Source organism: Sinocyclocheilus grahami, unplaced genomic scaffold (assembly GCF_001515645.1).
Source record: "Sinocyclocheilus grahami isolate Dianchi unplaced genomic scaffold, SAMN03320097.WGS_v1.1 scaffold1907.1, whole genome shotgun sequence".
In the NCBI taxonomy this organism is placed as follows: domain Eukaryota; kingdom Metazoa; phylum Chordata; class Actinopteri; order Cypriniformes; family Cyprinidae; genus Sinocyclocheilus; species Sinocyclocheilus grahami.
The window spans coordinates 78933-104089 of record NW_015507086.1 but is presented as its reverse complement, the minus strand read 5'-3'; the positions used below and the strand labels follow the sequence as shown (position 1 = coordinate 104089).

The 25157-nt window shown below is 36.4% G+C and overlaps 1 protein-coding gene across 1 annotated transcript in view; it reads right to left on the bottom strand.

The window, feature by feature from the left end:
* Window positions 1–16: 16 nt before the first annotated feature.
* wrn (WRN RecQ like helicase) overlaps window positions 17–25157 on the bottom strand; it is a 28161-nt gene continuing 3020 nt past the window's right edge. Inside the window, exons 7-28 of the mRNA XM_016259695.1 lie at window positions 23214–23282; window positions 22007–22089; window positions 21810–21916; window positions 21503–21690; window positions 18617–18791; window positions 18353–18534; window positions 18155–18256; window positions 17424–17510; window positions 16996–17125; window positions 16489–16659; window positions 15049–15143; window positions 14348–14411; window positions 14169–14254; window positions 13903–13984; window positions 13655–13767; window positions 12795–12909; window positions 10158–10289; window positions 8882–9044; window positions 8210–8346; window positions 6517–6636; window positions 4936–5055; window positions 17–605 (exon numbers count right to left, since the gene is read on the bottom strand). Coding sequence (XP_016115181.1) covers window positions 492–605; window positions 4936–5055; window positions 6517–6636; window positions 8210–8346; window positions 8882–9044; window positions 10158–10289; window positions 12795–12909; window positions 13655–13767; window positions 13903–13984; window positions 14169–14254; window positions 14348–14411; window positions 15049–15143; window positions 16489–16659; window positions 16996–17125; window positions 17424–17510; window positions 18155–18256; window positions 18353–18534; window positions 18617–18791; window positions 21503–21690; window positions 21810–21916; window positions 22007–22089; window positions 23214–23282 — 2635 coding nt within the window. The 3' untranslated portion in view covers window positions 17–491. The remainder of the gene's footprint in view (window positions 606–4935; window positions 5056–6516; window positions 6637–8209; window positions 8347–8881; window positions 9045–10157; window positions 10290–12794; window positions 12910–13654; window positions 13768–13902; window positions 13985–14168; window positions 14255–14347; window positions 14412–15048; window positions 15144–16488; window positions 16660–16995; window positions 17126–17423; window positions 17511–18154; window positions 18257–18352; window positions 18535–18616; window positions 18792–21502; window positions 21691–21809; window positions 21917–22006; window positions 22090–23213; window positions 23283–25157) is intronic.

The window sequence follows — 25157 nt, the reverse complement described above, 5'->3', positions numbered from 1 at the left end:
GATTTTTTTTTTTTTTTTTTTTTTTTTTTTTACAAATTAAAGAATATGTTCCTTGGCAATAAACATTCTGAACTATCAAAATCATATCATCTCAGGTCAATTATTTCATATTTTTACACTCAGGAATGAACTGATTAAAGAAAGTCCCACCATGCTTCAGAAATGACCCTACTTTTGAGGTCTGGGAGTTGCACGGGATTCTGGGAGGTTTCCATTACGACAGGTGGAGGTCAGTAGCGTACAGCTCCAGGACACTCACGGAAGCAGAAACATGATGTACGCAGATCAAGAAAGATTCCCTAACTAGTGTGTGAGCCGTAAGAAATCTGAAAAATACCTAGAGGAGTTCAAGCTTGGAGAACAAATACAGAAAAATAACAAGACATTCTCGTAGAATTAGGTCATATCTGTATTCAGGACCATCAACAAAAATGAATTATTTTAAATCTTGTACAAAATATCAAAATGTACACCTCACAGCCTAATAAGTATCAAATGAAAAGCCCTTTCTTCTTTTTGGTTTTCTTCTCAGTCGTAGCAGGTGCTGAAGTGCTTGGTCCTTCAGCCCAATCAGGCAGTTTTCTCTTTGTAGGCTGACTTTCAATCTGTGGAAACAAAGAGAATCAGCCTGCAGTTAGTTTTACTCAAGACATTTTGGCGTCGTTTTTAAGAAACTGACAGAACTGGAGAGGCTCTGCAAGGAGGAATGGCAGAGGATTCCCAAATCCAGGTGTGAAAAACTTGTTGCCTCTTTCCCAAAAAGACTCATGGCTGTATTCGATCAAAAGGGTGCTTCTACTAAATACTGAGCAAAGGGTCTGAATACTTAGGACCATGTGATATTTCAGTTTTTCTTTTTTAATAAATCTGCAAAAATGTCAACAATTCTGTGTTTTTCTGTCAATATGGGGTGCTGTGTGTACATTAATGAGGAAAAAAAATTAACTTAAATGATTTTAGCAAATGGCTGCAATATAAAAAGAGTGAAAAAATTTAAGGGGGTCTGAATACTTTCCGTACCCTCTGTATATATCAGCAAGAGCTTTTTAGCAAATATTTAGCACATTTTCAGTCTCCTCCACTGACCAGTTCATAAGATGTGAGATAAAAATAAACAGTAGTTTGGGGACCAATTCTCACTATTAACTGCTTATTACTAGCATGCATATTATTAGTATACTGGCAGGTTATACTATAGTACTTATAAAGCACATATTAATGCTTCATTCTGCATGATCATATTCTAGATCCCTTAACCTTACTAACTATTAATAAGCAGTAATTAAGCGTTTACTGAGGCAAGTCATAGTTAATAGTTAGTTAATAGTGAGAACTGCTCTCCAAACTTAAGTGTGACCAAATAAACATATGCACGATCATAAAACATTATGTAACCATATGCATCTCTGATTATTTCAGGTCTACACCACCTCTTTCAATCCGGTCAATTTAATTCTGAGCCTTTTCATTTTAAAACGCTCTCCGTCCACATTAGCGTTTTCCAAAAGTTTCTCATCCACACTGAAACGCCAGAAAACGTTAAATTCGCTTGACTGCGCATGCACAAAGCCTCAGAAAAGCTCACCGAGACAATACAGACGGAACAGATGATTTCATGCAATTCTTCTGGCAGGATCATTTTATTTAGGAAAATGACTCACCATTCACTGATGCATTCAGGTCACTCACAATTGTATGTCTGATCTAAAACGCAACTGCCCTCATGTTTTGCCACAAACAGCAATCACGAGTACATTTTCTGTCATCTGTGAAAATGAAATGATGATAACGCGAGGCAAGTGTGCGGCAAGCGGAATTCATTGAGGGATTTGACAGTGTGATTCATAGATGAAGTATTTCAAATATATGCTATTATATATGCTACACGCACAGAGGTTTTTTTTTTCTTACCATCTTTTGGGGGTTTCTTGCTTTTAGACAAGTCGACTAGTCGGATACAAAACTTGTCATTTAAACGACAGTCAAATTAGTCGTCGCGCACATCCCTAGTATATACATTTATATTTTATATAATATATAGATATATTGAATATATAAACATAACATTTTTCTTAAATATATACATGCATGTGTGTGTATTTATATATACATAATAAATATACACAGTACACACTCATATTATGTAAACAAAAACTTTTATTTGGGATGCAATTAATCGCGATTAATCGTTTGACAGCACTTTTATAAACAGATATCTATTGGTACAATATGTGTCACATGACTAAAGTGCGTCATCGTTTTCACTAGGGTTGGGTCTCGTTTGTATTTTATTAATTCTAATTCTTATTGATTCCCAGTTTCGATTCCAATGTGGTTACAAAACAATTAAGTCAAACATTTAGATATCAAACATATTTATTCTGTGTCTCTTTTTGCAAAACATTTAATTGCTGCTGAATACCATGAACAAAAATCAGCCGGCTACATAAAAACTGGACTCTATTAATAGTTGTTTGTGTGCAAAATAGAGCTGCACGATTCTGGATAAATTTAGATTTATAATGCAAGTTGTAGTTCTCTCTCTTTTTTCTGAAGAAAAAATATTAGACAACTAAACAAAATCTCATGGAATTTATGAATGAAATGATTCAAGGACTCACTCTAGATTTACTTGTTTCATTACTGGACGAATCAAGTGTTTTTGAATGAATCTCTTGAATGAATGATTCAAAGACAAATACATTTTTAACACCCCCTTTTTGCCCCCTAAAAAACAGTGCACACCCTCCTGTGCACACAGGAATTGACATTTAAATTTTCCAACAAGTATTCGATTCCTGTCCTTAAGTATCCGATTCTGGAATTGGAATTGATTTTTCGATCCCCAACCCTAGTTTTCACAGTCCATACTACAACGCGAAAAACCGCATTTTCAAATGTATCCACTTTGGAGAAAAAGCTCAGTTTTCAAAAAGCTCAGTTTTCCTTGACAAAAACAAAGTCTTAGTGTGGACGGAGATGAATAATGTTTTCAAATAAAGGCCAAAGTAACTATTTTAATTTCATGTTGAATTTTACTGCATTCATCCAAATGGCATAGCCCTTCAACTGTGCAGACGGTTCAACAAAGTGATGCTTCACAACCAACTAGTGCTGGCTTATAGCCACAGCACATCATCACGTGACGGTTTACATGACGCAGACAGCTGCATCCACAGAGGAAAACCCAGCACTGCCCACCATCGGATTAATGTCCATCACAATTCTTTGCGAGACATTTATACATCCCTCCAAACTCCATTTCCTCCCAGACAGCTCTTCTTATCTTCCCTGTCTTGCAATCTGTTCAGTCTTCATGCTAAATCATTTTGAGTGGGCAAGGGAACATCAGGAGGGAGGGTGTGTTTAGAGACGCCCTAATGATCTCATATTGATCTACAGGCTTGTGTCACTGCAGGACAAAAGAGCCATGATGGACGTGCTTCTCAAACAAGCTTCTATCACCATTCATCTCCACATTAACAGGTCAGAGAGAAGCACACTAGACAGTAATGGCTGGAATTTACTGGAAAAGACCTGAACTGCAAATACAACATTATACAATACATTAGTCTTTATAAAAAGCAGTATTATTGCATTGTGTTAGTAATATTTATAATTTCATTGAACCTCTTTCTCTATTGTTTTTAAGAAACAGAGAACAATCTTAACAATAAAGACGTCTCCATCCTGTCACACCTCCTGGAGATCAGACGTGGAGCACAGGGACACAGGTCACAACCTTATGACCTTAATGGCTTTGAGCTTACAAGGGGAGGTATCGGGTAATAGCCCGTGTCAAAGGTCAAGCGGAGGTTAAAGACAGTTGGCTGGCGATAAAGCAGCACACAGCGCTCATCACTTCAGGGGAGGCTGTCTGATGTTCAATCGTTCTAGCAGACAGGGTTACACCTGAACCAAGGGTCGGATTCAGATTACTGTCTAAAAATGTCCTTGTTAACATCATGTGATTAGCTGTTTTAAGTCTGAAGGTGTCACATTCATCGAAAACAGTTAAACCATGTGTCACAATGATACTTACACAGTGTTCAGAAAGTACTGAACAATAATAAAGATCAAGTGTTACGTTTCTGATAATTCTACTATTTTTACTACTAATTCACATTTTCCCAAGAATTTTTACATTTCTTTCATATACACAATGTCTATTACATTTAATAAAATAATTTGCTGTACCCAATATTGCTGTCAAAATCAAAGCAATGCAGGGAACACTTCTTCCCAAAAGCTTTTCTAAAAATATGTTTCACATGTACAGGTCAACAAATACAAATTAGAAATTTATCTTTGTACATTTTCTATTATTAATGCATATAAAGTGAAAATTGCGTCATGCATTTCTCAGATTCTGTAGTGTTGTAATGTATTCACATGTTTTCATTTAGTGACTGCATCTGCAGAGTTAACTCCCATTCAAAAGTTTTTGATCTGTAAGACTGTTTCCTCTGCTCACCAATACTGCCTTTATTTAATCAAAAATACAGTAAAATCAATAATTTTGTGAAATATAACAATTTATAATAACTATTTCAATATATGTTAAAATGTAACCGCTGTGATCTGCAGCTGTATTTTCAGCATCATTACTCCAGTCTTCAGTGTCACATGATCTTCAGAAATCATTCTAATATGCAGATTTGCAAGAAGCATTACTGATTATTATCAGATGAAAACGGTTTCATATTTTTGTGGAAACCGTAACACAGGATCCCCCCCCCCCACTATTCTTGATGAATATGACTTATTTAGAATATAACCTTTTTCTAACATTATAAATGTCATTGTCACTTTTGATCAATTTCATGTGTCATGAATCCAAACTTTGAACAGTAGTGTATTATTCTTTGAATTATGTGTTTGAGTATATTATTCATCAGTCCAGTTCTTTAAAGGCTCAGCAAGAACACATCATACCTTCACAGGTGAATCGCTGAAGAGATCTTGCGTGTCTTTATCCAGTTTATCCTGGTTCCAGGAGGTCAGATCCATTCCACTGCTCTGAGCAACGGAGTCACATGACTTCAGACAGGAATCCTGTACACACCGGCAGAAGTACACCACACACTCAACACTGATCAACCTTTAGAGCCGCAATTAGAAACTAAACAACAGACAGAGTATGAACATTTATGGCACTTGTCATCAAAGTATACATGTATTACCGCAGACTTCACATGTTGATCCCGGCACAGACAAAAAAATAAAAAATCTTCTGTGCACTGATAAAAATGATTCTGTGGTGAAGTAAATACTACAGAAAAACATGTAATTTCTATATGTGACCCTGGACCACAAAACTTAAGTGTCAATTTTTCCAAAATTTAGATTTATACAGCATCTAAAAGCTGAATAAATAAGCTTTGCATTGATGTATTAAACCACGCCTTCTTTCTTTGCGTGCACATTTGGGCGGCATTATGCTAATATTTCCACATAGTGAGGTAGATATGTGGGGGCGTGTTAGAACGAGCCGTTTTAGGGGGGCGTGGCAGAGTCTTAACTTTGATAAAGAATATCTCTTTGGTTTTGAGACTTTAGTCTTTGCAACTTCAGGGATCTTATCTATGCACAATCAGCTTGTAACACTCCAAAGAGAAAGGAAAACTTGAAATCGCATCATATGACCCCTTTAATATCCTAATGATTTTTGGCATAAAAGAAAAATCTATAATTTTGACTCATACAATGTATTTTTGGCTATTGCTACAAATATACCTGTGCAACTTATGACTACTTTTGTGCTCCAGGGTCACATATAAAAGTTAGTTCAGGCAATAATAAAATAAAAAAAGTAAATTCTATACTTGTTCTCAATTCAAGCTTGTAGAAGTTAAAGCGTAAATATAGATGTTATAACAATAAGTAAAACCTACTCAACTTTTCTGATACCGGTGTTACCATCATGCACTGGGGCATGAATAATTAATAAGGTAGAGTAAGGTATTTAAGGTATTTACACTGTTTTATCATTGCTTTTGTTGTTATGTTTAGTAGCTTGTGATTTTGTTACATCTGGTGTTTATTTTCTACTCAAAATGACGCATTCATACTCAAAAATGAACCACAGAATGTAACCATCATCGTGTATTGTGTACAGAGTATTAAAGTGTCTGTGTTCAGATGAGTGCCGCATTACTAATTATGTAGATATGGTGTCTGCATGATATCTATTGTATTGTTTACTTAGATGTTTCTAAGTTGCATACACTTTAAAAGCATGGTTTAATTAGGTGCTATATTAAGTAAAATCTAAATATTACCAAGTAAGCTTTGACTAAATAAAAATTACTCAAACTTTTACGAAGATTTTTGTAAGTAAATACTACAAGTTCAGTGTGCAGAAGGTAGACTAGAGATCAGAATTAGTCTAAATGAAAGACCAGTGTTTCATCTCAAGCCTGTCCGCATGTGCACTGATTTCAGAAACAATGTATGCACATACGCAGATAAACTCACTGTGTAATTGTCATTCTGAGACAGTCAGATATGAGTCACCTGTGGCATGGGAATACTGATGAAGAGCTCATCTTCACTTGTGTCCATGGTGTCTGCCTCACGCTGTGACTCTCCAATCACACATTTAACAGCAGGTCTGTCTGCAGTCGCTGATTTATCCTACAGTGATGACACACATCTGTTAGCATTTGATCCCTGCACACAGGTATCTCAGGGACTCACGCACCTGCTAACATGACCATTACAGAACATCACCTACACAAGCATGGAAGCAGTTATTGGCCAAGACATCCACAATGTTTTTTATAAGACATCAGCAGTAAAGCAATCAAAATCTAGTAAAGGCTTCAGTGAGACAAGTATGTACTACAGCTCCCAAAGCCATGGACACAAAGCGGATGATCCCACATCTGGAGATGATGATGGCTAAGAAAAATAAAGTAGGTCTGCCATAATCAGTCTGAAAGACACAGCAGATGTTACATCAAAGTCTTAGTCTCCTAAAGTGTCAGGACACTGAGAGACTCAAAGAGCTCAACAATAGCTGCATTGACACTGCAAGTCAAGTGCACAGATCCGATCTTTTGACCATATCCGATTTTTTTGTCCTCCCTGTTTACATTCACTTTGACAGGTCTGGTATCCGATATCTGTTTACATCAGTGATCTCTTTACTATGCACATGGTAGTACGCCATGCTATTAAAATAATTTATTTAATTCATGTCGGATGCACATTATTATTTGCCAGCATGGACAACAGCTGTTGATGTTTTGCAGCTCAAAATCTGACAGATGTCCAGATATCGGATATGTATCTGATTAAAATCCACATTTGGATGTGGCTCAGATTGGATGTGAAAAAAAATCGGATCTTGCGTGGATTTTTGTGTTTACATGTGTACAACAAATTCCGATCTGTGTCAGATGTGTGCAAAAAATACGATTTTTTTGTGCCAGTGTAAACAGCTACCAATTGACAAGTTTCAGCCAAGTCTAATGACAGTGGATTTTTGTGTTTACATGTGTACAACAAATTCCGATCTGTGTCAGATGTGTGCAAAAAATAAGATTTTTTGTGCCAGTGTAAACACAGCCAATGTCATTAGACTTGGCTGAAACTTGTCAATTGGTAGCTGATAAACAGCAATAGCATGAAGCATTCTGTGCACACAAATAATTAATACAAAGTTAAAATGTTCAATTTAGTGTCTGAATCAATGTGAGCTGCATATCTAATAATTATAAAGTAGTTTTAGATGGATTACATCATGCCACATTACAAGACTCTTTGAGTACAGTATGTTTCTTGAATCAAAACACTGATGGCAGGTATTAACCTATCTTTCATTTTTTTAAAACCTTGGTACATGATTTCTAAGATAACACTCATTTCCTTTTCCTGTCATTAATGGCACAGGTAAAAATAGTCATAGTGAACTTTAGTATTTTGCATGAATCGGATCATAAGCCATCAGACACTATGAAAAATCCTGCTCAGCAGAGGAAGAGGAAAGAAATGATAAACCTTTACACAAATAATGGACAGCAGCTATAAATAAATGATTAATAGTGAAATCAGTAAGGTTAGCAGCTAGCAGTATATTACAAACAAATCAGCAAGTGTTTCATGTGACAGCACTGTGCTGTCCTCTGCTGGTGCATTTCAGCCAAATATGAATATTTAAATAAACTGCTCTACTGGAGTTCAAAGTGGCAGGAGGGAAACACACCAGCGGCTCGATCCAGGAGATCTCATGATGTGCTGTGGATGAAGCTTCTCTCTGGAGTTCATAAAGCGCCAGCCTTAGCAGGAAGGTACTGACATCTTCAGGCACACAAGACCGGATCGCTTTAAAATCACTCAGGTCTGTTCAGGAAGAAAACAGAATCAATACAAGTGATGGGTGTGTCCTTGTTATGTGTACTTACTATAGTAATCAGTGACAGTATCAGTAAATTACACATAATTACAAGCAACTAACCCTAAACCAAATCCTAACCCTTATAGTAAGTACATGTTAATTAATAATACTCAGTAATTAACTGTATTAATTGTATCATTGAGTAACACTTTATTTTAAAGTGTGCCTGTTACACGTTACATGTACTTACTATTATAATAACAATTAATTATGCATAATTACATGCAAGTAACCCTAAACCAAACCCTAATCCTAATTTAGTTAATTAATATTACTCAGTACTTAACTCTATAATTACACTGTAACAAGGACATCTTAAAATAAAGTGTAACCTATAATTAATTTATTAATATAAATTCAGTAGTAGTTTTTGAACAAAATCACCAACTCTTGAGCTCCAAAAATAGCGCTCTAGAAGAACAAACCTTTCCACATTTGGATAAGAGATATTGTATTGTATTCTGCTGAAATGCGTGTAACCTGAGCTGAGTGGAGGAGAGGCGATGCTTTTTCTGATGGTGTTATAGATGGAGGCTGAGAGTCCAGCTCTGTCCGTGTCCACAGCACAGCCCATCTTCTGTGCCTGCAACAGATGAGACTCCACCGCTGCCATGGGCAGACTGCGAGCATCTGCTACCTGTCTCTACACAACACAACACCAACATCCACTTCACGATCAAAATATACCGGCTTCATGACATCAGGCTCATTATGTTTATCCAAAATTCATTTAAAAAGCACTAAAAACATGTTCAAATAATAAAAATGCAATCCAGATATTTTACATTCATAAAAATGCAATTAATATATTTTATGGGGCACGATTTAAAAATACCAAGAGGTGTATCAGGCTTGAGATTGTAATAAAGATAATAATCACACAAAGTCTTATTAAAAAGGGTGAATTCTTGGTGGTAAAATAAAAAAGTCTAGGACACATTTTTATTTTTATTATTGCTGTTGTTGATGATGCAATGAAGCATGCACAAAAAATGCTGCTAAACTATTTTAAAATGGGATTTTTAGCAATGTCTTCTCTCCCATTGATTCCTGTCTCTTTAATATCGTCCTATTTAACAAATGCCAAAAAAACACCAAATGTATGTCTCATGCTACACACATCCATGAAATTAACATTTGTCAACCCCAACTAATTGTTGTGCATTGCTGTAGTAATTTTAAAAAAATCCTCAGACACCTTTATTTTGCTGTGTTTTTAACTATTGATGGGAGTAATTCTACATAATTGGATATGTGACCCTGGACCACAAAACCAGTCATAAGGGTCAATTTTTCGAAATTGAGATGTATACATCATCTGAGAGCTAAATAAATAAGCTTTCCATTTATGTATGGTTTGTTAGGATAGGACAATATTTGGCCGAGATACAACTATTTGAAAATCTGGAATCTGAGGGTGCAAAAAAATCTAAATATTGAGAAAATCATCTTTAAAATTGTCCAAATGAAGTTCTTAGCAATGCATATTACTAATCAAAAATTAAGTTTTGATATATTTACAGTAGGAAATTTACAAAATATTTTCATGGAACATGACCTTTACTTAATATCCTAATGATTTTTGGCATAAAAGAAAAATCAATCATTCTGACCCATACAATGTATTGTTGGCTATTGCTACAAATATACCCGTGCTACTTAAGACTGGTTTTGTGCTCCAGGGTCACATATAAGAAAGCATTCAAAACAAGACAGATGCCACATTAAAATGGAGTATTAGGAGTGAATGTCGTACCATGCTCTTGTACTCCATCTGAAACAGTCTGTGTGTGACAGAGACACTGTCCGGTAGAAACTGACCCACAGAACTGTACTCATGGCTAGATTGTTTTTGGACAGGTGGAGTAGAGCTGGATGAATCATCCACCTAATTCACAGAACAACTCATTAGCATACAGTATAACACTTCATACTGAACCGTATCAGCCCATAAGCCCTGAGCCACTGAGATCCACTATAAAATGGATATGTGGTTCTGGGTGATCTAGTAAGAGCTGTGACATGAAAGAGCTGTTTATATCATAGAAAACATGAAAGCGGACACCATTCAATTTGATAAAAAAAAAAAAATGTTTAATGTTATAATGTTATGTCCTTTGTTTTGTTTTTTAGATAGTAACCTCTATAAAAGGAATTCACGGATGTACTGTATTGAATTGCTGTATTCAAATATATTCTGCTGCATATTTTGTTCATCAGCACACTTCATATGTGAACTAGGGATGACCCCGAATAGTCGAAGATTTAATGCTTTGATAGGAGGAGCCTGATTCAACTACCAATCTCACAGGTCAATATTCAAAGAGGTGTTATGATCATGCCATTTTGGCTATATAGAGGTGCTTAGTGTATAAATTAATGTATAAAGGAGCATCTTGTGGCAGGGATTTAAATCTTTAACAAGACTCAAATTGACAGGCAGAGTGAAAGACTGGATTTGTTTCGATCAGGTAGGGTGCAAGTGATTTCAAAACATTTCAGCCGGTTCTAATTAGATTTTTGCATGCTGTGAACATTGGCGCTGATCCCGTGGGTGCTCGGGAATGGCTAAGCACCCGCTTAAAAACTTGAGATATTATCTATTCACTATCATATTGGCGTAACTGATCTGGCAAAACCTACCAAACTTAACGAGATCGTGAAGCTGACGACGGACAGCTTTTTAGTGAATATAAAGGCAGTGCTCTGTGTGCTTTCTAGGCTACATATAATCCATTTGTATAGAACTTTTATTTTTCGGTCACATACACGCTGCAGTTTCAGGAATGGCATCCGCATATTTATGCGGGATTCACACTCAAAAGAGCAATGGATGGGACAAAAATATACGTGAAAATGCATGTGAATTGAGGCTAGAACACACTCTCTGAAGCACTCGCAGTATTTAATTCTGGAACCAGGTCTGGATAAAACTAGCTGTGTTTGAGCAGTTTTCACAGCAGCACATATTTAGGCGATCGCACAGAGTTTTATGTGGCAGCAGTACAGTATATGCTTCAAAGTCAGAAAAATTATGAGGGTAATTGTTAATTTCCTCCATGAAAATCTCTATACAGTTAGAGTAAACATGCACACGGGTTTCATCGAATACTCCTTGCATCTGTTGATTTCATCTTATGTGGATTATTTGGTTTTATTTAGTACAAATCTTCAGTTTCATCAGCTCTGATAAGTAATAAACAACATGATATGCAGCCGGCTAATGTTTACCAAGTTATCCTATCTTTTAATCAAAACATAAAACAAAACATAAAACATTATTTATCTTGTTTGTATCTGTGAGGCATCCGTTACACATTTTCCCTGTGTGTTAATGTCAATGTTTATGACTGTCAAATGTCTGGCTACTTGACTCTTGGTCATGTATTTTGCCCCCCACTCCCAAACATATGATTCGACTATCGGCAAGATTCGACAATTCTGATTCAACTGTAAATCCTTAGTCGGGGACACCCCTACTGTGAACACATTCATAATACAGAATAACCCTAAGTGCTTAAAGGTGAAGTGTATCAGTGGCAGGTTGAACACAACACACTGTGGTAATATCAAAGCATTACTTCTGTTTGTTTGGGCATCTCTACCAGCCTGAATGCAAACACTGGACTATATACTCATTATCTTTTACTTTACCTGTTAGTGATGTTTTAATTATTTAATGTACGTTTAAATAATTCTGTTATAAAACAGCCACTGTGAAAATTAATATTTCAACAACAAATAAAAATTGTATAATTCAGAAGTTCATTAAAAAAATTCATTATATGCAGTTGCATACATTTTTATGTTTAGTGTTGATTATTATAATTTGGTTGAACACAACACACTGTGGTAATATCAAAGCATTACTTCTGTTTGTTTGGGCATCTCTACCAGCCTGAATGCAAACACTGGACTATATACTCATTATCTTTTACTTTACCTGTTAGTGATGTTTTAATTACTTAATGTACGTTTAAATAATTCTGTTATAAAACAGCCACTGTGAAAATTAATATTTCAACAACAAATAAAAATTGTATAATTCAGAAGTTCATTAAAAAAATTCATTATATGCAGTTGCATACATTTTTATGTTTAGTGTTGATTATTTTTTTTATTTTTTTTTTAAACAGTAATTCAATTTAAGTTCGGGCTCTGTTGTTAATTGTAACCTTATAGTAATGTACAAGGGCTCCATATAGATAGAGCATAAGCAGAGGTTGATTTTTATCCCTAGGAAAATTTCAATTATAATTGAAAAAAAGAGCAATTTGTTCAGTAAACCACTGTTTAAGTCAAATTAAAAATGTAAATTGTAAATAGTAAAATGCTTTAAATAATGCAGCCTTGGTAAACAATGTAGTGTACAATACACAGTGTTTAGCAGTACCTGTAATCCGTGTGTCTGACAGAATGTGAGGATGACTTCAATCAGAGGTGTTAACATGGCTGCTTTGGCTTCTGAAACACCATCCACTTGTTTCAAGCTGGATATTGAGCACGGCCTGCCAAAGAAATAAACATTAAAAACTTCAAAACATGACCACTAACAAAATGTCATGTCTACCTAAAGACTATAAAATGTAACATTAAGCGTCAGTACAAAGCTGGCTTTTTCAATAATTAAGGTGCCTGCTGGTGAGTGACTGACAGTAGCTGGAGATCATGCATCGGTGCTCTACTGCTATTCCTGCTGCTCCCGGATGTGCAATGCCGAATTTTAACCACACAATTTGTGGAAGCGAATTTGTAAAGTGAAATAAAATGGATCGAAAATTGCCTGTTGAATAGTATACATCGTATTTTTAAACACAACTGAATATTTCGGAAGTGAATTCTGGAAGGTGAATATGAATTAATTATGAAAAAGTGTGTGAATTGTTTTGAATTGAAATATTCACAGCTTAAATAAACAACTATGTTAAATGTCAGCCCTTAAAAATGCAAGCCCTGAAAATACAAAGCATTAAAATATAAACACAACACATTATTTTTTTCAGTTCATTAATTTTCTTCCATAGTGCAGTCACATTAGTGAAATTTCAGTAAAATTTTGTGGCCAAAAAGGTCCATAGTGTTTTGTCAATAGCGTAGCCATGTATAAAGCAGATTTCTACTGGTCACTCAAAACTCTCAACTGCACAGATTTCTACAGGAATGACTGGATTTTGCAACTCTGACTTCAAAGTTAAAGGAAATGCTCTTTTTGGAGGTCTACACTATTCTACACCATCCAAAGGCCAACATTACCTTGATTTTGCCATATCCAGGAGTATTTTATTGGTGGCCAGTAGAGCTGGTGGGATGTCTCTGAGACCAGCTAACTTCTGACGCTCAGAAACCAGCTTACCATACAGCTCAGACTGTAAAAATAAGACAAACAGTGAGAAAAACTGATAATGACTGTTGTTTCCAGAGACATACACTGATGTGCGTCCTTCAGAAATCACCCAGTTGCTTTTAAGAAACAAGAACCACGAATGTTTAATATTCAGTACCTGTAGCTGGATCTCTCTAGCTGAGACCGCTGGAGTCTGGGCTCTGAAATTATTGTGAATCTGGGTTGGCCTAACAGCTGATCTGTATACATGATTAAATGTCATCTTTCACACAAACAGACAGATGTAACTCTAACCTAGGAATTTTGAAATGTGACACATTTAGTGGTGAAAAGCTCTGAACGAAATACACAAACCATAAGCAAAAAAAAAAAGGCCAGTCAAAGTCAAAAAGTCAGTTCACAATATTTATGCATGATTCATACCTGGATGGTAAATCTGCTTTCTTCACAATCTGATGGGTGCAAACTCCAGAACTGACCTTTGCCCTCTGAAATGAAACAAGAGAGGGCTGCAGAAAACAAAAGTAAAATTATACATTAAAGGGATGAGAAAAAGGAGAAAAAAAAATCTGAATCTGAATTCATTAATGGATGATACTGACCCGAGTGCAATCTGACTTCAGGTTAGAAGCAGTAGACTCAACATGTGCTGGATCTGCTTTTTTCCTGCAAGGACATATCAGGAATACAATAAAAATGCATTCAGAGATCTATGTGCCGTTGTGTTTTGCATGGTAGGAAAATGGCCAGTGCCTACTATTCTGCAATGCCACAAAAGGACAACTTTCACAATGTTGCATTAGGTATATTAGGGAAAAATGCAAACAAAATGCAAAAATCACATACGATTAAACGATTAAATCTACATGTTTGTTAGATTTAAGCTGAGTATTAGAATGAATGCACTGGAATCTGTGCAGAAGCAGCAAAAGAACATAACACACGCTTCTGGCAAAGCACCTCATGACACAAAGCGTAGCAGGAGGGCAGTTCCCACCCAATAGAAAACCAGTACCACGAAGGTTTTAGCTCTCTTATCACAGCATTGATAAACATTTGATCATAAAAACGATTTATGGTAAAAAAAAAAAAAAAAATGGTAAAATGACAGGGATATACATAATGCAGTCTGCTCTCCGTTCCAAATATATCACAAAATAACTAATTCTGTCCATGTTAACGGCCTCTCATAAACATCAAATTGGCTCATGCATTGAATTTGACTGGTGGCTCAGGTTTGCCACAGGGACACAATGTGCCCTCAACTATAAAGTGCACCGATGGTAAGATGTGAGGGTCTTACCGAGGTACACACACTCTGCTGAACAGATCTCTGTTGGGCTGAAGCAGGAGTCGTCTGTGCCTCTCATCTTCAGCTGTACTCAGCCATGATCTGCCCTGAGTCAAACATTTACAATGTTGATTAATATATAATGGTTTTTCACAATTTTGTGAAAAATGTACAATTGTATGCATCAAGCCTGTATTTTATTAGAGACTTTTAGAGACTGAATTCTACAACAAATTAAACTGTACAAATTTTGTGACATCTGTATGGTGGAAACTGAAATAATTTAACTAATATAAGACAAATATAAGAAGTGTGTTTGCACCTTCTGTGCTTGGGCCCTAATTAAAATAAAATTTTACCATATACTACCATATAGCACTGTCTGTGCTTGAACCCTACAGTGCTTGAATACTACAACATAAATATCACCATCATGAGGCCGTTTTAAATACATCCAGACAATAAATCCAATGCTATATAATCAATAAATCCGAGCAGCCATATCACCCTGCAGCCCAATACTGGTTGCCCACTGAAGCCAAGCAGGGTTAGGCCTGGTCAGTACCTGGATGGGAGACCTCCTGGGAAAACTAGGTTGCTGCTGGAAGAGGTGTTAGTGAGGCCAGCAGGGGGTGCTCACCCTGTGGTCTGTGTGGGTCCTAATGCCCCAGTGTAGTGATGGGGACACTATACTGACAAAAAGCACCGTTCTTCGCATGAGACGATAAACCGAGGTCCTGACTCTCTGTGGTCATTAAAAATCCCAGGATGTCTTTCGAAAAGAGTAGAGGTTTGACCTCGGCATCCTGGCCAAACTCGCCCATTGGCCTCTGACCATCATGGCCTCCTAACCATTCCCATATCTGCTGATTGGCTTCATCACTCGGTCGCCTCTCCACCAATGAGCTTGTGTGTGGTGGGCGTTCTGGCGCAATATGGCTGCCGTCGCATCATCCTGGTGGATGCCGCACACTGGTGGTGGATGAGGAGATACCCCCTGACAACGTAAAGCACTTTGAGTGCCCAGAAAAGCGCTATATAAATGTAATTAATTATTATTATTATTATTATTATTATTATATTCCTGAAAAAAATATTATTATTGTTACTTTCAGAAGTACATTTTAGCATTTAATAAAAGTAATATATTTCTGTCATAATTTCTTAAAGTTAACCGACCATTACTTTGGCAGGTTGTTGTGAAGGGCTCTGAGTTTCAGTGTGTTTTGACAGAAAAGCTTGAAGTGACTCTCAGTCACGTAAAGTCTCAGTCTTGAGTACCAGATGAAACTACACTCACAGAGACACACAGAACAGACTCATTAGAGGGAGGGGTCCCTTCAGCTGAATTATTTGGGGCGGAATGGAGGGGTTTTCTCCTTTCTCCCTCAATAGTGACATTACTTGAAGCATTCTTCATTTAATAGTTCATGACTAATCTTTAGCCAGTACCTTGGGTGTGAGTTTACAGAGGGTGGAGAATTTGCTGTGGCCCGTGGTCTCCATCAGATATTTTTCAGCAACAAGTTCTCGGCTGAGAGCTTTCCACCAAGTTTCTGAGGTTTCCCTGCCGATACCAAAGAGAGAGTGTGTCCGAAAGTGATCTGGAACCCGCTGAGAGGTCTAAAAGAGGGATGAGAAATGCATTTGTAAAGCTCTAACTCACATGTAAAAAATGAAAACAGAGTTCAATCGTTGTTTACTTCATTACTTTTCTCTCTCCAGGAAAAAAGTCTGTACGCATATGTCAGAGTTTGCATGCAGGTGCGCAACTTTTCCCATCAAGTTTGTTTTTATAAATCCCACCTTTTGTGTAGGAAGTGGCGTACGCCCCTTTCAGGCAGGTTCTGTGCGTACGCAATGGTTATAAATGAGGCCCCAGGTCTTTATGACTCAAAGTCAAAGCAGGGTATAGTTTTGTACATTACTGGGTGTTAAACGGTTCTCTGTTTGACGTACTGAGCCCCGCAGGAAGAGGATGGGCGCTGTGATGCCGAACCTCTCATCCATAGCCCTGATGGCCTTCATCAGCTGATACGCACACGAGCCAAAGTCCTGCAGGACCACCTCTGGATCCTCTCGGTTTACACTGAAAACACACCCAAATAAATCATCCTTCACGAACTATTAAGTTCTATTATAGCACACCTGTACATACAATTTATTCTTTTTTTTTTGTGGTTTATATTTATGCATGTGTATTTTATTCACATCTCACTTTTATTATCTGTGTGTTGTTGTTGTCTCAGTGTACTGGAAGTTTGTGACACTATAACAAATTCCTTGTATGTGCAAACATACTTGGCAATAAAGCTCTTTCTGATTCAGATTCTGATTCTATTAGAACAGTCTGAAGACACACAGAAAGCAGACCTACTCACACTGACCTGCAGTTATCACAACAATCACTGCTACCCATAATTCCAGACGTCACTTTCCTCAGACGCTTGTCTTCAAAATGACACAAAATCAACCTAGGATACAATTCATCATGTTTAAAAATATCATCTAAAATATTACAATATGAAGAAAGTAATGTCTAATCAAAGTTGGTGCAAATGCAGGTGTTTCTAAATATGTAAAACTGTCACATTTCATGCCAAAAATCAAAAGAAAGAAATAAAAACTTTTTAATAATTCCTTATACTATTATGACATTATTAAGCAGCCACATCGACTAAGTTTATTTTAGTGCTGTCAAACGATTAATCGCGAATAATCGCATCCAAAAATAAAATAATTTTTAAAATTGTTTACATAATATATATATATATATATGTGTGTGTGTGTGTGCTGTGTATATTTATTATGTATATATAAATACACACACATGCATGCATATATTTCCATGTATTTACATTTATATATTTATATTAATATAATTTATATTATATAGAAATATATTTCATATAAAAACATAACATAACATTTTTCTTACATATATACATGCATGTGTATTTATATATACATAATAAATATACACAGCACACACATATATTATGTAAACAAAAACTTTTATTTTGGATGCGATTAATCGTTTGTTGACAGCACTAGTTTATTTCTTTCTTTGGATCGAGTTGACATATTCTGGACAGGTTAGAAAGTTAAATTCACTTACTTTCGCCTGCATTTGGTTGAATTCAAATACTTTTCCATTTTTGCCATCATGTCCATTTTGTAATCTCTAAAGCGCTCACTTTTCGATTGGTTGAGAATGAATCTAAGGGAAATCACAAAGAAGATATATTTTAAGAATTACAACAGAAAAAAAGTATTGTAAGCTGAACTAATTAAAAAAATGAGGATGAGTTGTCACCTATTCAGGGCCATATCTCCGGGCACCCATAAGACGTGACAGGCGCTGGGCATCCCGTCTCTACCGGCCCTTCCGATCTCCTGATAATAAGACTCCATCTCTTTTGGAGCTCCGTAATGGATGACCTTCCTGATATCAGATTTATTAATGCCCATCCCAAATGCCACAGTGGCCACCACACACTGCGACAAAACCATGAAGAACCAACACTGTTACATACTGAAACAATTCTGTTTCTGACGCAAGACGTTCAGTGGCATTCACCTGAATCTCATCCCTCATGAACTGATGCTGGGTTTCTCTCCTCCGTTTGATGCTCAGACCCGCGTGATAAACTCCACACAGGATGTCCAGCTTACACAGCGCCGCTGTCACACGCTCCGCCTCTTTCTTTGATGGGCAGTACACAATGGCTGAGCCTTCAAACTCAAAACCACCCCTACAAAACAAAAATTGTGTACTTACAAAAAAAAAAAAACAATACTGTAACATAAGACAATGGCAAAATAAGTACAGTGAGCAAGACAATGGCAAATTCTAGATTTTGGATTAAATTGTTGTTTTGTGTAATTTGCTGGTCAGAATCAGATTTTCTGAGTGGGCACTGGAATTTGGCAATACATTAAAATAGTAATAAAAAAATATTTATAGATAATTCAAATAATTAATTCAAATAATTCCAAACTTTTCAATGACTGAATGTTCTACATTGTTCAATAGTACATACGTGACCCTGGAGCACAAAAGCAGTCTTAAGTAGCACAGGTATATTTGTAGCAATAGCTAACAATACATTGTATGGGTCAAAATTATAGATTTTTCTTTTATGCCAAAAATCATTATGGTACTAAGATCATGTTCCATGAAGATATTTTGTAAATTTCCTACCGTAAATTTATCAAAACTTATTTTTTGATTAGTAATATGCATTGCTAAGGACTTCATTTGGACAACTTTAAAGATGATTTTCTCAATATTTAGATTTTTTTTGCACCCTCAGATTCCAGATTTTCAAATAGTTGTATCTCGGACAAATATTGTCCTATATACTAACAAACCATACATCAATGGAAAGCTTATTTATTCATCTTTCAGATGATGTATAAATCTCAATTTCCAAAAATTGACCCTTGTGACTGGTTTTGTGGTCCAAGGTCACATATATGACTTTTCAAGTTGTTTGCGATTACTGGGATTTAAAAAAAAAAAAAAAACGTTTTACTCACAATTAGAAATTTCTACTCTAAATATTTTGACACAACTAGAAAATATTACATTCATTACTAAAATTTTGTCTAGACACCACACAAAATTCCCAATGCAGATGTTCCAAGATTGTGAGAATCCTGGAACTCAAAATTTTAAGGCAAATGTTGAGGGAATAAATAATAAAAATATGATTTTAGCTTACATCTGTTTTTTTCTCCAACTTATTGTCTTACTGTGTACTAATGGGTCCTGGTCATCTGGTTAAAAACCACTGCATTAAGTAATCTTCAAACATTTCTCGTGCAAAATACTTTAATAAATGCAAAGAATATTCCTCACAAGTTACTAAAAGAATCAACATGGCCTAACCCTTTTTTTTTTATGAGAAATTGTTTGAGGTCTTGGATAACGTCACCAGACTTGCGGTTGACATCCAGGTAGAGGTTTGGTCGGTCGAACGAGGTGCAGGTGATCAGAGGATTGATCAGATGAAGGCTCTTAACGATGTCCTCGCGGATAGACGGACTCGCAGTAGCCGTGAGCGCCAAAATAGGAACCTGATTAAAGTCAAATGTTAGGAAACACACGAATAAATGATCAAAATCAATCCTTCAGTGATATCAGTCTGTACCTTCATAATGACACAAAGTAGATTTCAGAAAAAAATATGGCTTACACCAGGGAGATTTTTCTTGAGTTTCCACAGGTCACGATACGCACTTCTGAAATCATGACCCCATTGAGAGATGCAATGAGCCTCGTCTACCGCAACCAGTGATAAACCTACAAACACACACAGAGATGATGTTCCTCGTTTACCATGAAGGATTAAATCACTTCAAATGGCATTTTACTTCTTCCTGTTTAAAATAAGTACAGTGAGCAAGACAATGGCAAATTCTAGATTTTGGATTAAATTGTTGTTTTGTGTAATTTGCTGGTCAGAATCAGATTTTCTGAGTGGGCACTGGAATTTGGCAATACATTAAAATAGTAATAAAAAAATATTTATAGATAATTCAAATAATTAATTCAAATAATTCCAAACTTTTCAATGACTGAATGTTCTACATTGTTCAATAGTACATACGTGACCCTGGAGCACAAAAGCAGTCTTAAGTAGCACAGGTATATTTGTAGCAATAGCTAACAATACATTGTATGGGTCAAAATTATAGATTTTTCTTTTATGCCAAAAATCATTATGGTACTAAGATCATGTTCCATGAAGATATTTTGTAAATTTCCTACCGTAAATTTATCAAAACTTATTTTTTGATTAGTAATATGCATTGCTAAGGACTTCATTTGGACAACTTTAAAGATGATTTTCTCAATATTTAGATTTTTTTTGCACCCTCAGATTCCAGATTTTCAAATAGTTGTATCTCGGACAAATATTGTCCTATATACTAACAAACCATACATCAATGGAAAGCTTATTTATTCATCTTTCAGATGATGTATAAATCTCAATTTCCAAAAATTGACCCTTGTGACTGGTTTTGTGGTCCAAGGTCACATATATGACTTTTCAAGTTGTTTGCGATTACTGGGATTTAAAAAAAAAAAAAAAACGTTTTACTCACAATTAGAAATTTCTACTCTAAATATTTTGACACAACTAGAAAATATTACATTCATTACTAAAATTTTGTCTAGACACCACACAAAATTCCCAATGCAGATGTTCCAAGATTGTGAGAATCCTGGAACTCAAAATTTTAAGGCAAATGTTGAGGGAATAAATAATAAAAATATGATTTTAGCTTACATCTGTTTTTTTCTCCAACTTATTGTCTTACTGTGTACTAATGGGTCCTGGTCATCTGGTTAAAAACCACTGCATTAAGTAATCTTCAAACATTTCTCGTGCAAAATACTTTAATAAATGCAAAGAATATTCCTCACAAGTTACTAAAAGAATCAACATGGCCTAACCCTTTTTTTTTTATGAGAAATTGTTTGAGGTCTTGGATAACGTCACCAGACTTGCGGTTGACATCCAGGTAGAGGTTTGGTCGGTCGAACGAGGTGCAGGTGATCAGAGGATTGATCAGATGAAGGCTCTTAACGATGTCCTCGCGGATAGACGGACTCGCAGTAGCCGTGAGCGCCAAAATAGGAACCTGATTAAAGTCAAATGTTAGGAAACACACGAATAAATGATCAAAATCAATCCTTCAGTGATATCAGTCTGTACCTTCATAATGACACAAAGTAGATTTCAGAAAAAAATATGGCTTACACCAGGGAGATTTTTCTTGAGTTTCCACAGGTCACGATACGCACTTCTGAAATCATGACCCCATTGAGAGATGCAATGAGCCTCGTCTACCGCAACCAGTGATAAACCTACAAACACACACAGAGATGATGTTCCTCGTTTACCATGAAGGATTAAATCACTTCAAATGGCATTTTACTTCTTCCTGTTTGATTTACCAACAGTCCTGTCGAGCTGCGCTAGGAGAGGAATATTCCCAGAGCAGAATTCAGGTGTCATGTACACCACCCTAAAATGACCCCTGAAGATAAGAGAACAGGGGAAATAATGTCAGTGGCTAAACACACGTCACTAGCTGTTTCCATCCACCTATTTTTATGTGCATTTTGGAATATCCGCTGGATGGAAATGCCAAGATGCGCATAAATTCTAAAAATGCACATAAAAAACATGCACACAATTGAGCAGGATAAAGTTTCTTTTGTGCCAACATGATATCGAAATCTTTCATCCTGATCCTGCACCACATGAATTCATGCTAAACATTTAGAAATGTGTCACTTTACAGAATGCACTGCAAGTATTGGTTTCATGTTGGCTATAAGGAAAGAATTGTAATAATTCAACAGAGTTTGGGTGTCACCCAGTGGTTATTTTTGGTTTAGCGCCCAAACAAAGGAACCACAATTTTTGTGATATCAACTTCAAATTTGGAACATAACTTGGTTAGGCATATGGCTTTGATTTCTTAGCAATTTTAGTGCAACATTTTATAAAATATTTATTTTATATAAAATAAAATAAAAATAGGATACAACATTATCTTTATTGTAAATTTAAACTTTTTTATAATTTCTTTTTTTACTCTCTCCTTAAAACAAAGAAAGTGTAGACATTATGTAAATAAGAGACTAATTGTGCAGTGTAAAGCTTTGATTATTTTTAATTAACTTTGTGAGATCGTGATGATCTACAGTATGAGTGACAGATTTTCAGTGATTATAAGGGGAGCGCCCATTGCGCACTATAAGCTATAATCCATTCAGAATTTACATACATTCACTCGCAGATTCACTCTCTGATAACCATTTATCCAATATTGCCACTTGCCATTGTGTTGGGCATACTATCAGTTGTGAGTGAAGGTGAAGCAAGTGCTTGTTGAGCGAAATATGTCTGTATGCACGCTGCATGTCAAATACTGTACGTATAGCATTTTTTTTTTCTTTTACCATGCAGCAAACTTAAAAATATATGTGAAAAAAAAAATTTACCAAAAAAAAAAAAACCTTTTAAACAGTTTAACTGATAGTATTAATCAGTTAAAATTCGTACTTTCGGTTAACGGTTAAACGGTCAACATGAGCATCCCTACACAGGACACGTCAAGCTACCAAAAGTATTTCATGCCAACTAGCCTCTCACCTCTTCACTTCCTCATACAGGTTCTTAGTCTGAGCAGATCCAAGAAAACAAGCAGAAATGTTTGACATTCTGCAACACAAACACAAAGATGAATGAAAGATAAATCAGTGGAGGTCTCATCGTGCATCTCATTTACAAACACACAATGTTCTGCCATGCGATATCTTCTTTTTGAAATTTATGTTAAATGTTGTACTATGTAGACCACTCAGTTGCAGGCTGACCATGCCACTACATCAGCCTGCATCCAGATCTTAGTTACATTTCAACGTTTATGTTGCAGTTTTGACACCTCCGTCTCAATATACTGTACAATGCAGCATACATTCACATCAAATGTTAACTCAACAGTAGAGTTAAGGTCTTTGCACACGGAGTCCGAAATTTTCGCACGTTAAAAAATAAATATGACCTCACATTGTGTCAATCACGTTTACACACTGCCTCCGAAACTTTCATCCGTCATAAAAAAATTCAGATCAGGTAAGATTTTCTGTGTTTTCGCATCCGTAACAAGCATTTTGACAGGAAAGGATGACAAATACAAAAAAAATGAAAAAACGCACACAAAAATGTCGGACTCTGTGCAATGACCTTTACACTCAAGGGACACTGCACTTATTCGCAATCACAAAAGTACTTTATTTGCATGTGCTTTAAAGTTTTGCTGGTTAAACATTTCATTCACATGCTGTTCTGATGTGCTCTTTTTCTGAACGCGTACACCTGTAGCGCACGCACACCTGCCAAACAGCGTCTGGTTACTGTATTACTCAAGTTATCTTTCGCATCTGATTGCGCTAATACAGTAAAAAACACAGTTGGTTATGAGAAAGTAAGTAAACATTTGCATGCCTGTATATTAAATGCGTGCAGCTCTTAAAGAGACAGCAGACTAATACCCCTAAACATGCTGCCGCTTGTCATTAAAGGGATAGCTCACCCCAAAATTTTAATTCTGTCATTATTTACTCTCTCGTGTTGTTCCAAACCTGTATTAATTTCTTTCTTGTGCTGAACACAAAAGAAGGTATTTAGAAGAATGTGGGTAACAAACAGTTGCTGGTCACCACTGACTTTGATAGTAGGGGGGGTACTATGAAAGTCTTTGGGGACCAGCAACTGTTTGTTACCCACATTCTTCAAAATATCTTCTTTTGTTCAACAGAAGAAAGATACTCATTCAGGTTTAAACAACTTGAGAGTGAGTGAATGATGACAGAAGGTTCATTTTTGGGCGTACTATTCCTTTAATGTTATTAAAATACAAAGAGAAAAATCACTCACTGCTCTTGACTGAAGAGCTTTAAATGGGTCATATGATGTGATTTAAAATTTTCCTTTCTCTTTTGAGTGTTACAAGCTCTTGGTGCATAAAGAAGATCTGTAAAGTTGCAAAGACTAAAGTCTCAAATCCAAAGAGATATTCTTTATAAAATTTAAGAGTCAGCCACACCTACCTAAAACGGCTCGTTCTAACATGCCCCAACATACCTACGTCGCTCTGTGGGAAGATTTGCATAACGCCGCCCAAATGTTCACGCAAAGAAAGAAGGTGTAACTTTTATTCTCGCAGTAGTTTTGTTGTTTCCGCTGCAATGTCGTAAAGACGCTATGTGCTTTGTTGTAAAAGCGAAACTACTTTGTTTGGTCTTCCAAAAGAGGACGATATCTGCTTCGTCATGCCTGGAGCTGATCCGTGCTGGTCGCTGAGGAAATACAACAACTTTGCGCTGTGGATCGCCGGATCGGCTTTCACCGTGGACGAAGCGGAGTCATCACATGTCCTTCCGGACGCTCCTTCTTCGAAATCGCTGGTCGCAACGTTCTCAAGCCCGCCTCCTCTGCTCACTCGAACCCTCCGGCCGTTCCTCACTTTATCCCCCGGCCTCTGGTCACTGTAGGCCGCTATGGGTTTTCATGTTTTTGAATCATCGCTCCGGC